The sequence below is a fragment of the Taudactylus pleione genome, unplaced genomic scaffold, assembly GCF_031769625.1.
Source record: "Taudactylus pleione unplaced genomic scaffold, aTauple2 ptg000742l, whole genome shotgun sequence".
NCBI lineage: Eukaryota > Metazoa > Chordata > Amphibia > Anura > Myobatrachidae > Taudactylus > Taudactylus pleione.
The window spans coordinates 450,490-468,534 of record NW_028285144.1 but is presented as its reverse complement, the minus strand read 5'-3'; the positions used below and the strand labels follow the sequence as shown (position 1 = coordinate 468,534).

Below are 18,045 nucleotides of genomic sequence, written 5' to 3'. Positions count from 1 at the left end.
AATGTGAAATGTTAATGCCAATAGCCCCAGAAATAATATATTCTACAGGCCACAAATTGTGCTGCAAAACTCCAGCATAATAGAGAACATTGGGCAAGTGTGGAGTGTCCACCATTAACCAGTACCATAACCAGTGACCGTCACTGGCATACTGACTGTTGCCCCTGTATTAGTAGCTGCACAGAACACTGTGGAATGCTGATAGCAATGTACAGGAAGGACAGTGGAATAGCCAGGAGCTGCTCCCTATAGCTGAGCTGTGCAGGGCCTGGACAAAGTATGGCTGCTGTCTCGTAATGACGTGGACACTCACATAGCAGCTGTCTGTCTGTCTCTCTCTGTGATAAAAAGTGATCCCCAAAATAAATCACTAAAGTGCCATCTGAATACCATAAAAACATTTACAGTCAGGAAGACACAGAGCTGAATGTATCTGACGCTTATATTACATGTGTGGTCTCCAGCCTGGGGGGCTTCTGGGGGAAATGACATTTGTAGATTATTCTCTTTATAAAGTCCATAGTGTTGATCGTTTCCTCAGTCGGCAGCGTGAGAGCAATTTGCTTGTCCTTTCAGGGTCCCCGGAGACATCGATGAAGTGAACGCTCTGAAGCTGCAGGTCGATCAGTGGAAAATTCCTACAGGACTGGAAGACCCTCATGTACCAGGTAGGGGGTCACTGACCCTTATGTTATACTGTATGTTGTATGCAGAGCACAGAAATGCAGCATTATTCTCAAGACGATATGCTGTACGCACACATAGGTACACGCACACATAGGTACATGCACATATAGGTATACACACACATATAGGTGTACGCACATATAGGTGTACGCACATATAGGTGTACGCACATATAGGTGTACGCACATATAGGTGTACGCACATATAGGTGTACGCACATATAGTTATACGCACATATAGGTGTACACGCACATATAGGTGTACACGCACATATAGGTGTACACGCACATATAGGTATACACACACATATTGGTAAATGCACATATAGGTACACACACATATAGGTATACACACATATAGGCACTTACACATATAGGTATGCGCACATATAGGCACTTATACATATAGGTATACACACACATAAGTACACACACATAGGTACACATATATGTGTGTATGTGTATATATATATATATATATATATATATATATATATATGAACACGCATGTATATAGGTACCCACATATAGGTACACCCATATATTTATATATATATATATATATATATATAGGTACATGCACACATATGGGTAAACACATGTATTTTCATAATCCATCTGAAAAACATAAATTAAAGTATATTGTTAATTTGAACTTTTCATTTATCCCCTAAATCACTGCTCATTAAGAAACTTGTATGTTTGAACATTAAGCATTCCTCCAATCAGCAGCCAGCTATTATTTAGGGGCCTGATACAGTACGGATCACACCTGCGATGGCAATAGCGATTATGAACGCAGTCTCACTGCGATAGTATGCTAATCCACAGCACAACATAAGGACGCCCACCTTACCTTACACACATTCGTAATATACAGTGACTACACAAGACTGAGAGACCATCAGTAACATGGAGTACCATCACATCCTCACACACACTTACACAGGCTCTGACCTTACTAAGGAATTACTAACCTCATCACACACAGTGATTACACAAGACTGAGAAACCATCAGTAACATGGAGTACCATCACATCCTCACACACACTTACACAGGCTCTGACCTTACTCAGGAATTACTAACCTCATCACACACAGTGATTACACAAGACTGAGAGACCATCAGTAACATGGAGTACCATCACAGCCTCACACACACTTACACAGGCTCTGACCCAACTCAGGAATTACTAACCTCATCACACACAGTGATTACACAAGACTGAGAGACCATCAGTAACATGGAGTACCATCACATCCTCACACACACTTACACAGGCTCTGACCTTACTCAGGAATCACTAACCTCATCACACGCAGTGATTACACAAGACTGAGACACCATCAGTAACATGGAGTACCATCACAGCCTCACACACACTTACACAGGCTCTGACCTTACTCAGGAATTACTAACCTCATCACACACAGTGATTACACAAGACTGAGATACCATCAGTAACATGGAGTACCATCACAGCCTCACACACACTTACACAGGCTCTGACCTTACTCAGAAATTACTAACCTCATCACACACAGTGATTACACATGACTGAGATACCATCAGTAATATGGAGTACCATCACATCCTCACACACACTTACACAGGCTCTGACCTTACTCAGGAATTACTAACCTCATCACACACAGTGATTACACAAGACTGAGACACCATCAGTAACATGGAGTACCATCACAGCCTCACACACACTTACACAGGCTCTGACCTTACTCAGGAATTACTAACCTCATCACACACAGTGACTACACAAGACTGAGAAACCATCAGTAACATGGAGTACCATCACAGCCTCACACACACTTACACAGGCTCTGACCTTACTCAGGAATTACTAACCTCATCTCACACAGTGATTACACAAGACTGAGACACCATCAGTAACATGGAGTACCATCACAGCCTCACACACACTTACACAGGCTCTGACCTTACTCAGGAATTACTAACCTCATCACACACAGTGACTACACAAGACTGAGAAACCATCAGTAACATGGGGTACCATCACATACTCACACACACTTACACAAGCTCTGACCTTACTCAGGAATTACTAACCTCATCTCACACAGTGATTACACAAGACTGAGAAACCATCAGTAACATGGAGTACCATCACAGCCTCACATACACTTACACAGGCTCTGACCTTACTCAGGAATTACTAACCTCATCACACACAGTGATTACACAAGACTGAGACACCATCAGTAACATGGAGTACCATCACAGCCTCACACACACTTACACAGGCTCTGACCTTACTCAGGAATTACTAACCTCATCACACACAGTGACTACACAAGACTGAGAAACCATCAGTAACATGGAGTACCATCACAGCCTCACACACACTTACACAGGCTCTGACCTTACTCAGGAATTACTAACCTCATCTCACACAGTGATTACACAAGACTGAGACACCATCAGTAACATGGAGTACCATCACAGCCTCACACACACTTACACAGGCTCTGACCTTACTCAGGAATTACTAACCTCATCACACACAGTGACTACACAAGACTGAGAAACCATCAGTAACATGGGGTACCATCACATACTCACACACACTTACACAAGCTCTGACCTTACTCAGGAATTACTAACCTCATCTCACACAGTGATTACACAAGACTGAGAAACCATCAGTAACATGGAGTACCATCACATCCTCACACACACTTACACAGGGTCTGACCTTACTCAGGAATTACTAACCTCATCACACACAGTGATTACACAAGACTGAGAAACCATCAGTAACATGGAGTACCATCAGAGCCTCACACACACTTACACAGGCTCTGACCTTACTCAGGAATTACTAACCTCATCACACACAGTGATTACACAAGACTGAGACACCATCAGTAACATGGAGTACCATCACAGCACACACACTTACACAGGCTCTGACCTTACTCAGGAATTACTAACCTCATCACACACAGTGACTACACAAGCTGCGTATGGCATTGCAGTGGATAATTTATGCATGCCTCTGCAACAGCGTTCAAACGCACTGGCACGTCTGAGTTTCGCTGATCCCTGTCCCAGTCACTACCCCCAGTACTTCCTGTCAATCACTCTGCGATGGTTCTGCGTAGTCACTGCAGTGGAGTGTTTGCGCACTGACATGCGTGCGCAGAACGCAGCAATTGGCCGATTACGTGTGTAATCGCAGTTGCGATCGCCGCTGAATCAGGCCCTAGGACCGCTGTGCCAGATAAGCAAGCTGCACAGTCACATAGGAAAGTATTATTATAGAGGACGATGGGATTTACTTTTGTAAAGTGAAAAACACCTTTCAGTATCATTTTTACTTCACTTAATTTTCCAGTGAATCACAATGATAACTGTCACGATATGTAGCGTTTACTTGTCTGTTATTACAGCCTGCCCTGAGCTGGTGGCGGTACTGCGTCCTGATAAGGATGACTTAATGTGCCGGGTCTCAGTGACGAGAGGACAGCTACAGGATTGTTCCAGGCAGATTCTGGGAACGCGCGTGTCACACCAATGATATAGTGTTAGGCCTGAGAAAAGCCAAACGCTCCCCTGAGACTCTGCCAGCGCCGGGTGTCTTTTTTTGCGTCTTTTTTTGACGAAAGTGCGTCTTAAGTTGCTATGAGATAGGACTAGGACGCCCCAGCAGACTGTGCTGAGTAATCTGATGTGTTGGCCACTGACTGGCTCCTCATGGGATTTACCAGTCGTTCGTGTTGTCTGTTGGGGGCATGAAGAAGAAGTCGCTGTGACATGAACACTCGTCAGTCTGACTAAGGCTGCTCCCTGGCAATCCGTAGTTTTATAATAGTGATATGAGATTGTATCTGACACACACTAATTACATGGTATGAGTAACACTTTTACCTGCTGGTAAAATAAAAATATCACAGTTGAAATGTATTTGTACTTTCAAATAGGATTTAAAAGAATAAATGTAATATGAACGGCTTGTGGACAATATCTGCCTCATCAGCCTGTTAGGAATGATATCCAGAGTAGCTGACAGCTGGGTTTCAGGTTCTCCTCCGTAGCAAGTTGTCAGAGGTTAGAAATGTGGTGTAACTGTCCTCCTGCGCCCCCTAGTGGCCATCACTGCATATAATCCATCATCTCTCGCATACAGCATTATTTATGCTAAGGAGCAATATCTGAGCTGTCAGCTCCACTGCACATGTGTTAGCATGTCACATGCACACGGCTATACAGCCTGGCTGGGCGGTAAGTGGGCTTTTACTCCTCGGGGTCTGCAGCACTCGGCTTCCTCAGCGATGGGAGTTTGCTGATGAATTACAGCAATAAGGGATTTTTGGCAAAGATTAAAAATAAAACAACTTCATTTTAGCTTTGGCTAAGGTTTTGCAAATAATAAATATTCATCTTATGTAACTCATAAGTAGGAATAACAACAGACACCAAGGCTTAATTCCGAATTTCCTTAACAATTACAGGCTGGCGTGTAGGTAAGGCATCTGACTTATAAATAAAGTCCCAGGACCAACAACAAGGTCCAGTAATGCATTTAGGGTCCCAGCAGTAGGAGGCATTCCAGGCCACCAGCAACTTCAGGCTCCACTGGCCTATTGTGATCATATACAATAGATTGCAGCAGTACTTCTTAGCTGCAGCATATTAAATGCAACAGCATGTCAGCTACACTTGCATGATGAGCGTTGCATATTAGTTATATACTAGCGTTTGCCCGCAGCTTCGCTTGCGTGGATGTCTGTTATTGCTCAGCAGAACTAATTTTACAAAGACAGTAGTAGCACCTAATATTGTGATGTATATTTTATATTGTAGACATTGATCACAAAATGTCTTTGTTAAACAATAAGAATCCACAGTTTCCTATTTTTTTAGGTAGATAAAAGATGTCGTCAACGACCAGCAGGAGCGCGCATCGCTGGTTGTTGCCGGCATGCACACTGAACTATATTGCGGCCGTTGAACGATAATGATATTGTTCAAATCGTCCAATTTATCGTCTAGCGGATATGCGCCTTTAGTTCACTATAGTCAAACAAATCTTAGATTGTAGATCCCAAATCCATTGCTACTTAACCTACAGTAACACTGAAAGGTTGCAAATAACAGGAGCAGCTTCTCTGTGATATGTAGTATTTGTCTTGGCATGCCATCTACTGGATTGACATGTATACTGCAACTTCATGAGTCAAGATAAGGTGCCTGATTAGTGCTTGATATATAGTTGGGTTTTCCTGCTAAATAGATCTTGAGATATATATATGTATTTCTATATGCATACATATATAACTGTTTGCATTTGGGGTGTGCAATATATAATATAAGATTCCATACGGTGTGGTACTCCAAGCATACAAAAATCATGGCTCAGTCAGTTAAAATGATCAACGTTTCAATGCTGTATTTTGTAATTTTCTTCAGGATTTTTGTATGCTTGGAGTGCCACACCGTATGGAATCTTATACTATGAGGAAGCGGGGTCAACCAGCTAAGCATTAAATTACATGGAGTGCCGGATACTTGTGAGATATATATATATATATATATATATAATAGATATATGTATATATGTCATCTTGTACTTGAGAGGCCTGTGCAAATTGCAGTAGAAAACATGTTTGTCTCCATAGCTCATATGAAGTCCCTAAAACTATTTTTGTCCCAAAAAATTATATTTATATACATCATCATTTTCTACTTGAGGATCACGCACACTGCACATGTCGAGTGTTGTCTGGTCTTTCCTTTATTGCTCCTCTCCCTGATGTCACATTGAGATAATACATACCTCATTTTCGATCTAGGTGACTAAGCTCTACAATATTGAAAACGCAATCCAAATTCATGCCATAGTTTTTCTGTGATGCCAGAACAGACAGACAGACCGCCAAAAATTCAGAGCACTTTGTCTGTATAGTTCATACACAGTCCCAAGGAGCACAGTATAGTATAGATTATATATAGCGTTATTACGGCCCTTTTATCATCCAGAGTGATTCCATCAAAAAACCAGAACCTCATGAATCCCAGAAAGAAAACAAAGTGAAATAATTTAGTAATATTAAAGCAGTAATATGCCATATACAAAACCACATTACTCAGAGGCTCACCTGACTTTATTGAGTCCTTGTGCTCCTCTTCTGTCCAGCAGACCCTGAAGCTCAGGAATTAGAAGGTAATAACATTATTAGTATATAAAGTGCATCAGCTTACCTGAGTACATGGAGCCCTCGTGTTCTCTCATCTCAGCAGTCCCAGCAGCTGGTGAATCAGCAAATCATGCAGGGCGCTGGTATGTTTGTAGCCTATATAGAGCACATTTACCCCAATCTTCTATAGACCAGAGGCCTGAGAAGAGCCCAGTGATGCTCGGAAGACTGGTGGATGGGTCTCATTACAACATACTTTATTCCTCACACCCCCATCATGTATGTTTGCGCTTCTACAGATGTGTCCCTACACATCTTTGCTACAGTCGCACTAAAGAGCCCGTCTCGGCGCACCAGGTCCAGTGAGACTCGGGTGTGGTTCATTAGGTCTACATTGTCTAGATAGACAGTGTTTAGGTAGACGATGGAAAATAGGCAATAGATAGACAGGGACTGAAGGTCGACAGGGTCTGAAGGTCGACACACTGAAGGTCGACAGGTACAGAAAGTCGACATGCAATAGGTCGACAGGTACTGAACATCGACAGGCAGTAGGTTGACAGGGTGAGAAGGTCGACACACTAAAAGTCGACTGGTAACAAGGTCGACAGGTATGAAGGTCGATGGATCGGCACAATATAGGTGCTATATCGCGCCATGTATGGGCACGATATCGTACCTGATATCGTGCTGCGCGCTTCCGCGGGGTCGTGAATCACATCCCCAGGTCTTTCTGCAAAACCATCTGATCTGGGAATGCGATGTACGATCCCATTCAGATGAAGGAGGGGGAAGCCGGCATATTGTGCGGTCTGTGGGGACCGCACGATTGCCGGCGGTGACAGCACGATCCGTCTGCCGACGGATTGGCAGTCGCCCTACACGGTGCATCACACCGTGTATGGGCACCTTAAGGGCCATATTCAATCTGGGAGTGAAAAGTCCGTGCTGGACTTTTCGCTCCACATCGCAGGTTTTCCGGGGATAAAGTATCGGGCGCGTGCCCGCTTTATCCCCATATTCAATTGGAAATCAAAAAAACGGGAGCCGGTGGATTGGTAAGTTTCGCCAAATAACTGGAATTTTCGGGACATATTCCAGGGACCCCCCTAAAGATGTCTGGAATGGGGGATCACTATGGGTACCCCCATTTTTACCTGCTGAAGGAAGTCGAGGTTTCTAATAGCTGCTGCAGGTGCATATTTGTGGCTATGAAGAAGGGGTGAAGAATAGCACTTAGAATTTTTGGGGGGTAAAAATAACTATTGCTAACAAATTTGGGGTACATGAAAATGGGGGGTAAGTCCATAAAATAATTTTAAAAATTCTACAAAAATTCACCTGCCGCTACCAGGCGCAATGAAGAAAACACCTGCCGCATACTTGGGAACCCCTCTGAATTTCATTCGGCTATTTTAGATGTGTGTTCCCTGTTTTTATTTTTATTTTTTACCCCCAAAATTAAAGTACATTTTTGGGGTGTCATGATTTTTTTTATTTTATTTTTTTACTTTTTTTGACACAGTTTATATTTAAATTACATTCCCAGGGGTGCAGGGTATTTTTTTCAAGCCTGCACCCCTAAACCCCAATTCTGCACTTTTTTCGCCACCTATTCTGTGGTGATAAGTTATCCCCGTTTTTTTTGTAAATTTTTTGAATCTGCGAAAAGTCTTTGAAATTGAATACGGGGATAATTGAAATAGGCGAAAATGTTGTTCCGACATTTTGCTCCAAATTGAATATGGCCCTTAATTGTTACAAGTGACCCAGTGGTGAGTTAGCGTGAAAGCTCTGTAAGGGAAGTGTCTGTGTGTCGTACATCTGTATTGCGGCTCACTATCATGTCTACACGTATGTAATAGTAAGTACAGCAGAGCTTGCATTATATATGTATAATAGAAATATGTACAATGGAGATTGTGAATAAATACCTTCTGCCACAGGGGCTGATTTATGGCATCACAGTGGTCTGAGAAGAATGAAAGATACCTACATTTGCTTCTACATGTCACAAGTAGCCTTTATTATATGTGTGATGTCAGAAGTAGCGTTTATATGTGTGATGTCACAAGTAGCGTTTATTATATGTGTGATGTCAGAAGTAGCGTTTAAATGTGTGATGTCAGAAGTAGCGTTTATTATATGTGTGATGTCAGAAGTAGCGTTTATTATATGTGTGATGTCAGAAGTAGCGTTTATTATATCTGTGATGTCAGAAGTAGCGTTTATTATATCTGATGTTTTTATATGTGCGATGTCAGAAGTAATGTTTGTGTGATGTCAGAAATAGCGTTTATGTGTGATGTCAGAAGTAGCATTTATTATGTGTGATGTTTATTATATGTGTGATGTCAGAAGTAGCGTTTATATGTGTGATGTCAGAAGTAGCGTTTATATGTGTGATGTCAGAAGTAGCGTTTATTATGTGTGATGTCAGAAGTAGCGTTTATTATATGTGTGATGTCAGAAGTAGCGTTTATTATATGTGTGATGTCAGAAGTAGCGTTGATTATGTGTGTGATGTTTTTTATATGTGTGATGTCAGAAGTAGCGTTTATATGTGTGATGTCAGAAATAGCGTTTATTATATGTGTGATGTCAGAAGTAGCGTTTATATGTGTGATGTCAGAAGTAGCGTTTATATGTGTGATGTCAGAAGTAGCGTTTATTATGTGTGATGTCAGAAGTAGCGTTTATTATGTGTGATGTTTATTATATGTGTGATGTCAGTAGAGTTTATATGTGATGTCAGAAGTAGCTTTTATTATATGTGTGATGTCAGAAGTAGCGTTGATTGTGTGTGATGTTTATTATATGTGTGATGTCAGAAGTAGCACTTATGTGTGATGTCAGAAGTAGCGTTTATTATGTGTGATGTCAGAAATAGCATATATTATATGTGTGATGTTTATTATATGTGTGATGTTTATTATATGTGTGATGTCAGAAGTAGCGTTTATTATATGTGTGATGTCAGAAGTAGCGTTTATTATATGTGTGATGTCAGAAGTAGCGTTTATTATATGTGTGATGTCAGAAGTAGCGTTTATTATATGTGTGATGTCAGAAGTAGCGTTTATTATATGTGTGATGTCAGAAGTAGCGTTTATTATATGTGTGATGTCAGAAATAGCGTTGATTATGTGTGATGCCAGAAGTAGCGTTTATTATATGTGTGATGTCAGAAGTAGCGTTTATTATATGTGTGATGTCAGAAGTAGCGTTTAGTATATGTGTGATGTCAGGAGTAGCGTTTAGTATATGTGTGATGTCAGAAGTAGCGTTTATTATATGTGTGATGTCAGAAGTAGCGTTTATTATATGTGTGATGTCAGAAGTAGCGTTTATTATATGTGTGATGTCAGAAGTAGCGTTTATAATTTTATAATATGTGTGATGTCAGAAGTAGCGTTTAGTATATGTGTGATGTCAGGAGTAGCGTTTAGTATATGTGTGATGTCAGAAGTAGCGTTTATTATATGTGTGATGTCAGAAGTAGCGTTTGTTATATGTGTGATGTCAGAAGTAGCGTTTATTATATGTGTGATGTTTATTATGTGTGTGATGTTTATTATATGTGTGATGTCAGAAGTAGCGTTTATTATATGTGTGATGTCAGAAGTAGCGTTTATTATATGTGTGATGTCAGAAATAGCGTTGATTATGTGTGATGCCAGAAGTAGCGTTTATTATATGTGTGATGTCAGAAGTAGCGTTTATTATATGTGTGATGTCAGAAGTAGCGTTTAGTATATGTGTGATGTCAGGAGTAGCGTTTAGTATATGTGTGATGTCAGAAGTAGCGTTTATTATATGTGTGATGTCAGAAGTAGCGTTTATTATATGTGTGATGTCAGAAGTAGCGTTTATAATTTTATAATATGTGTGATGTCAGAAGTAGCGTTTAGTATATGTGTGATGTCAGGAGTAGCGTTTAGTATATGTGTGATGTCAGAAGTAGCGTTTATTATATGTGTGATGTCAGAAGTAGCGTTTGTTATATGTGTGATGTCAGAAGTAGCGTTTATTATATGTGTGATGTTTATTATGTGTGTGATGTTTATTATATGTGTGATGTCAGAAGTAGCGTTTATTATATGTGTGATGTCAGAAGTAGCGTCTATTATATGTGTGATGTCAGAAATAGCGTTGATTATGTGTGATGCCAGAAGTAGTGTTTATTATATGTGTGATGTCAGAAGTAGCGTTTATTATATGTGTGATGTCAGAAGTAGCGTTTAAATGTGTGATGTCAGAAGTAGCGTTTATTATATGTGTGATGTCAGAAGTAGCGTTTATTATATGTGTGATGTCAGAAGTAGCGTTTATTATATGTGTGATGTCAGAAATAGTGTTGATTATGTGTGATGCCAGAAGTAGTGTTTATTATATGTGTGATGTCAGAAGTAGCGTTTATTATATGTGTGATGTCAGAAGTAGCGTTTATTATATGTGTGATGTCAGAAGTAGCGTTTATTATATGTGTGATGTCAGAAATAGTGTTGATTATGTGTGATGCCAGAAGTAGTGTTTATTATATGTGTGATGTCAGAAGTAGCGTTTATTATATGTGTGATGTCAGAAGTAGCGTTTATTATATGTGTGATGTCAGAAGTAGCGTTTATAATATGTGTGATGTCAGAAGTAGCGTTTATTATATGTGTGAAGCAAGTTTCCAAATGACAAAATTGTCTCATACAGGTGCGTTTGTCACTATGGGGGTGATTCAATTCAACGCGCCGGGAGCGAGTGTGTCATCGGAGAATGCCGGTTATTGCGCCTTAACAAGGGTGTTAAGATGCGTTAACCGGCATTCTCTGACCAAAGTGCCGGGGGCGCGGCTGTTAGCGCCGCGCTAAGCAGAAAAACAGCTGCGCGCCCGGCACTTTGGCTGGATTTCTCCTCGCATCCCCAGGGGGGTTTCGAGAAGAAACCTTTAGCGCGCCCAAACAGCGCGGTGAATTGAATAGCTGCGGGAATTTCCTCCCGCGGCTATTCAACATCGCGTTGAATTGAATCGCCCCCCATGGTCTTAACTGCTCCTTTGTTACTGGCGCTTCCTGATGCTACTCTGTGCTGCTGTGGTCGCTACTTCTTCCACTGCCCACAGTTTCTGCTCGTGGCTGCCTCTTCCTTTATTCTCCTGCAGCAATGTACCATAGACACAATGATATGACTGCGTGGCTATAAGCTTTGTGTTAGTGAGCAGGATGATGTAAGCGCTCACACGCTGAATTGATACACGTATGCTGGAGCCTTCAGCTCACAAGTAGACGGAATAGAAATAGTTAATATATACTTAATTTGTTTTATCAGAAGACAGCATTTTGGTAATAACACTGAATCTTCATCCTCTTATTAAATGCGGCTTTATGTAACATTGTTTAGCCTCCATGGGCTTGGAGGGATATGGGTCACTATTTAGTACATTGCTGTTCTGACAGAGGACCCGGTGGAGGACAGGGATGTATCTCACTATATATTACCTCCTATATAAAGCCCTGCGTCTTCTCTGCTGTTATATTACAGCATCAGTCAGTAGTAAATTGTATCCTGTCCCCGTGTTACTATGGCAGCCAGCGAGAGGAGTGCTCCTGCGCCGTCAGTATTGGTAACGGGAGGGCAGGATGGCGTGTTATAGTGTATATAGGGGCTCAGGGACTGAGTGAGACCCCCACTCCTCAGTGTACTGTCACTTCTGGCCGCAGATACCATCAGATACAGCTGTCCAGGTTGTCTCCCCCGCTGGGCTAGGAACACGCTGCTCATCTCTTATCTCAGTGTATTGATGCTTCCTCTACAATGGGATGAATTAGCTGCTGCTTGTATAAGCGCGAGTACAGCGTAGACTGCGCCGGCTGGTGGTATGGAGAGATAAGCAGTAACAATACTCCAGTAACCCCAGAGATCAGCCTCGGCCGGTGGGGGTGATAGTGGTAACGGAAGGCGAGATTGTATCCTACAGCTTTATTGGTAACTGCAGTCACCGTTAGGATCAGTACGGAAGACGATGACTTGTTACCGCTCTCTCTATAATCCATGTAATTGGCTGGAGGGGGAGGAATTCTCCGCTGGAATGAGGGTGTTTTATAACCCCCGGCTATTGTGGCGTCCATTAACGGCGGCTTTCCGGAAAGGCTGCCTCTGGGTAATGGTCCGTACGAGATACCGGAGTCCCCTTTATAACGCTCTGCGCGCCAGAATGGAACGCTGCTTTCCCTTGGTGTCTGTGCGATTAACGACCGGCTTTCTGCTTATATCTAAATGATACTCCTATTCACAGCCGACTATTCTGAGTCCCGTCCCGTGGAAAGGTCATCGCCGTACACTGGGTGACGGCTAAGTGACACTGAGAACAGCGTGTTACTATGCACATGGCTCCTGATTAGAGGCTGGATGGGCCGTCCGTATACAGAAGCCAGGAATGAAATGTCCCTTAGAGGAGACGGCGTAACGCAGGCAGATGGCATCAGCGAGGATGGAGCGCAGAGTGCCCGTCTAGCTGCTCAGGGCCAGTGTCTGCGGCCTTTTCTTAGTATAATTGAATTGTGGGTTTTCTCATTAAATTGAGCCACTTGTTACTGTACAAACTGCATATAAGGTCAGGACGCCGCCCCAGGGACCTGCGCCACGCGCTGACGCACCTTCTATAATCATCTTTATTTCTTCATATATTTACACCCATAGTAATGAGCCATCTCTGTATGTTACCATTAGTCTCCATTTTACCGGTGTTTCCGGATAATAAGAGATCAGGTTTGTGCGCACGTTCATTTTCTGTTTTTTATTTGAACTTAAAATGACCTGAGAAGAATCTGTACCTGCGGGAAAGGGCTGTATGTGCCATCACCGGCGTGCATAGGGGGAACATACAGGGCGCAGCTGTATTTGGGGCACCTTATCCCGTGCCCGGGTACACAGCCTAGCTCCTCGCATCAATTGGGACTTGGGAGAAAAATAAAAGAGTGTAGTAGAGAAAATAGTGTATAACGGAGCTGTGTGCAGAAGTGAAGGCTCATACAGTAAGTGTGTGTCCTGGAGAGAGAGACTATACAGGATAACACCACGGCCTTTGCTCTGAATCCTGTAGGCTCATACAGTAAGTGTGTGTCCTGGAGAGAGACTCTATACAGGATAACACCAAGGACTTTGCTCTGAATCCTGTAGGCTCAGTAGGTAAGAGAAATGGCGCCCTCTAGTGTCGTATATTTAAGTGAGACTTGAATTACAAACAACATGGGGTCCATTTATCAATAACCACATATTCAATGCGATCTGGGTGCGATATTAGCGCCCAAAATCACATTGCAGTATGCGATAATAACGCCGGAATGTATCAAATAGCACATGCAGGGACAGAGGCTTTGAAACGAGCCCCTTCCTGCGATCTGCTGGGAGTGCAGTGACTGCTTCAGTGTCTCTTCACTCTATCAGACGCGGTCTACTCACTACGCATGTGCGGCGGCCATTGCAGGGAAGGGTTCTCCCGGTGAAGTTTAGCCCATAGTCTGCAGACGCTCACACTATCTTCGGATTGGAGCTACCTGCGGCGGCCATTGCAGGGAAGGGTTCTCCAGGTGAAGTTTGGCCCATAGTCTGCAGACGCTCACACTATCTTCGGATTGGAGCTACCTGCGGCGGCCATTGCAGGGAAGGGTTCTCCCGGGGAAGTTTGGCCCATAGTCTGCAGACGCTCACACTATCTTCGGATTGGAGCTACCTGCGGCGGCCATTGCAGGGAAGGGTTCTCCAGGTGAAGTTTGGCCCATAGTCTGCAGACGCTCACACTATCTTCGGATTGGAGCCAACTTCGGGGGCCATTCCGGAGCTTGGTAACTCTGACAGTATTGCTACCCCCATAAAAACCTATGGGTGCTGCGCCTGCTGGCTGAGATGGAGAGATCACAGCAGATATCTCCCCCAGGTATTAGGGGATACTGATTATTTGCGGGTATCTCCAAAAAAGATTCTGCAAATATGCCAAAATATTTAATGAAAAATAGGCTCCTTAAACTGCAGACGTACAACTGGAAATATAATAGGTGCCTTAATAAGTACTGTAGGTGGTATGCACTTGGGCTGGGATTCACCCCCTGAGGATGACTTACTGTAGATGAAACGCGTATGGAACCAGGACTACTTACCTCCCCTCCTCTCCCGTCCCATGAGCCCAGGTCTCCTGTAATCCTGTGTTTTATTCTATGTTCCCTTCAGCATCGTTACTGAAGCTCTGGTATCGGGAGCTGGAGGAACCACTGATTCCACACGAGTTTTACGAGCAATGCATCACTCACTACGAGAATCCAGAGGCGGCCATTGGTGTAGTACATTCACTTCCTAAGCTGAATAAGATGGTGTTGTGTTACCTCATCCGCTTCCTACAGGTAACGCTAACGTAGTATTATCTGAGTACACTAAGAGTCACTCACACTCTGTACCTGGCTGTCACCTCATCCGCTTCCTCCAGGTAACATAACGTATTATTATCTGAGTACACTAAGGGTCACTCACACTCTGTACCTGGCTGTCACCTCATCCGCTTCCTCCAGGTAACGCTAACGTATTATTATCTGAGTACACTAAGGGTCACTCACACTCTGTACCTGGCTGTCACCTCATCCGTTTCCTCCAGGTAACATAACGTATTATTATCTGAGTACACTAAGGGTCACTCACACTCTGTACCTGGCTGTCACCTCATCCGCTTCCTCCAGGTAACATAACGTATTATTATCTGAGTACACTAAGGGTCACTCACACTCTGTACCTGGCTGTCACCTCATCCGCTTCCTCCAGGTAACATAACGTATTATTATCTGAGTACACTAAGGGTCACTCACACTCTGTACCTGGCTGTCACCTCATCCGTTTCCTCCAGGTAACATAACGTATTATTATCTGAGTACACTAAGAGTCACTCACACTCTGTACCTGGCTGTCACCTCATCCGCTTCCTCCAGGTAACATAACGTATTATTATCTGAGTACACTAAGGGTCACTCACACTCTGTACCTGGCTGTCACCTCATCCGCTTCCTCCAGGTAACGCTAACGTATTATTATCTGAGTACACTAAGGGTCACTCACACTCTGTACCTGGCTGTCACCTCATCCGCTTCCTCCAGGTAACATAACGTATTATTATCTGAGTACACTAAGGGTCAGTCACACTCTGTACCTGGCTGTCACCTCATCCGTTTCCTCCAGGTAACATAACATATTATTATCTGAGTACACTAAGGGTCACTCACACTCTGTACCTGGCTGTCACCTCATCCGTTTCCTCCAGGTAACATAACGTATTATTATCTGAGTACACTAAGAGTCACTCACACTCTGTACCTGGCTGTCACCTCATCCGTTTCCTCCAGGTAACATAACGTATTATTATCTGAGTACACTAAGGGTCACTCACACTCTGTACCTGGCTGTCACCTCATCCGCATCCTCCAGGTAACATATCGTATTATTATCTGATTACACTAAGGGTCACTCACACTCTGTACCTGGCTGTCACCTCATCCGCATCCTCCAGGTAACATAACGTATTATTATCTGAGTACACTAAGGGTCACTCACACTCTGTACCTGGCTGTCACCTCATCCGTTTCCTCCAGGTAACATAACGTATTATTATCTGAGTACACTAAGAGTCACTCACACTCTGTACCTGGCTGTCACCTCATCCGTTTCCTCCAGGTAACATAACGTATTATTATCTGAGTACACTAAGAGTCACTCACACTCTGTACCTGGCTGTCACCTCATCCGTTTCCTCCAGGTAACATAACGTATTATTATCTGAGTACACTAAGAGTCACTCACACTCTGTACCTGGCTGTCACCTCATCCGCTTCCTACAGGTAACGCTAACGTATTATTATCTGAGTACACTAAGGGTAACTCACACTCTGTACCTGGCTGTCACCTCATCCGTTTCCTCCAGGTAACCTCTGTGTATAGAAAGTTGCTGGTGCAGCAATATTCACACTTATGCAACCTCTGTTCTCTTGAAGTCAGTGACATCATGGATTTTAGTGGTGATTAGTGATGTCACTTGTCCCGTGGCTCAGCTCTCTATGTGTAGGCAGCAGGAAGACTTGCTTTGGGGATTTCATAGTGTCATGGGACAGATCCCTATCTGGCTGTACCCATTGTCATACCTCCCTGGTGTGTTGATGGTGACAGGGGAGGTGCCATGTCTTGTATAGGGCATATCATGCTGTAGGCTTACCCTTATGCAGCGGGCACCAGTGGCAGGCGTCAGTGGCACCTGTTCGCTGTTGCACAGGGAATGGTATTGCCAGGCCGATGGGGGTTGCCATGCTGTAAGCCTTGTGCTCCATCTGTGTGTATTGCATGCAGGGTGCTGTGTGCCCTGTCAGTACTAGCATCAGGATGAATATTCCCTATGTCTAGCTTGTGTGCCATGCAGATCTGAGGTTGCCCATTACATGCTGATATGTTGGTGCCCGTCTGTCACACATGCCAAGCCACGGAGCAGCCAGTAATGTGCTTTGTATGTATATATGCAGCAGACTATATATTATGTGCTTTATCTGCTTACACCTCACACCGTGCAGGACAGAGCTAGTGACCGCTCCTAATACTTACTGCACATTATGCTCAGGGCACATCTACAGCCTATTGCTAATGTCTGACCTCATAGCTGCCGTCACGGTAAGGCATTCATCGTTACTACGACGGTAATTGGGGTAACCTGCTTTTGGCGGTTGATATAACAACTCTTTTTGTGTCCTATCCTCCAGGTATTTGCACAGCCAGCCAATGTGGCTGTCACAAAGATGGACATCAGTAACCTAGCCATGGTTATGGCGCCAAACTGCCTGCGCTGCCAATCAGATGATCCGCGTATTATATTTGAGAACACCAGGAAAGAAATGTCCTTCATCCGGGTTCTAATCCAGCACCTGGACACCAGCTTCCTGGAAGCCGTTCTATAGCAGAACGTATTGAATACAGGAATATCGCGTGACTGTAACATCTCATTATATGAGGAGAGGTCTCCGCCACCACCTGCCTTCTCATTGTGTACAGAAACCACGGAGCGAATGCTTCATCTGCTGCCCTGGCAATAATGACCCCCCTACGCACCTCCACCTCGGACCAAAGTGCAGCACACCGGCTGCAGGACTCTCTCCAGGGTTCCTCGTACAT

The 18,045-nt window shown here is 43.4% G+C and overlaps 1 protein-coding gene across 1 annotated transcript in view; it reads left to right on the top strand.

Annotated features, from left to right (window-relative positions):
* Positions 1 to 17,836, top strand: part of ARHGAP39 (Rho GTPase activating protein 39) — a 162,053-nt gene extending 144,217 nt beyond the window's left edge. Inside the window, exons 5-7 of the mRNA XM_088457168.1 lie at positions 577 to 668; positions 15,082 to 15,251; positions 17,637 to 17,836. Of these exons, the coding sequence (XP_088313294.1) occupies positions 577 to 668; positions 15,082 to 15,251; positions 17,637 to 17,831 (457 nt within the window). The 3' untranslated portion in view covers positions 17,832 to 17,836. The remainder of the gene's footprint in view (positions 1 to 576; positions 669 to 15,081; positions 15,252 to 17,636) is intronic.
* The last annotated feature ends 209 nt before the right edge of the window (positions 17,837 to 18,045 follow it).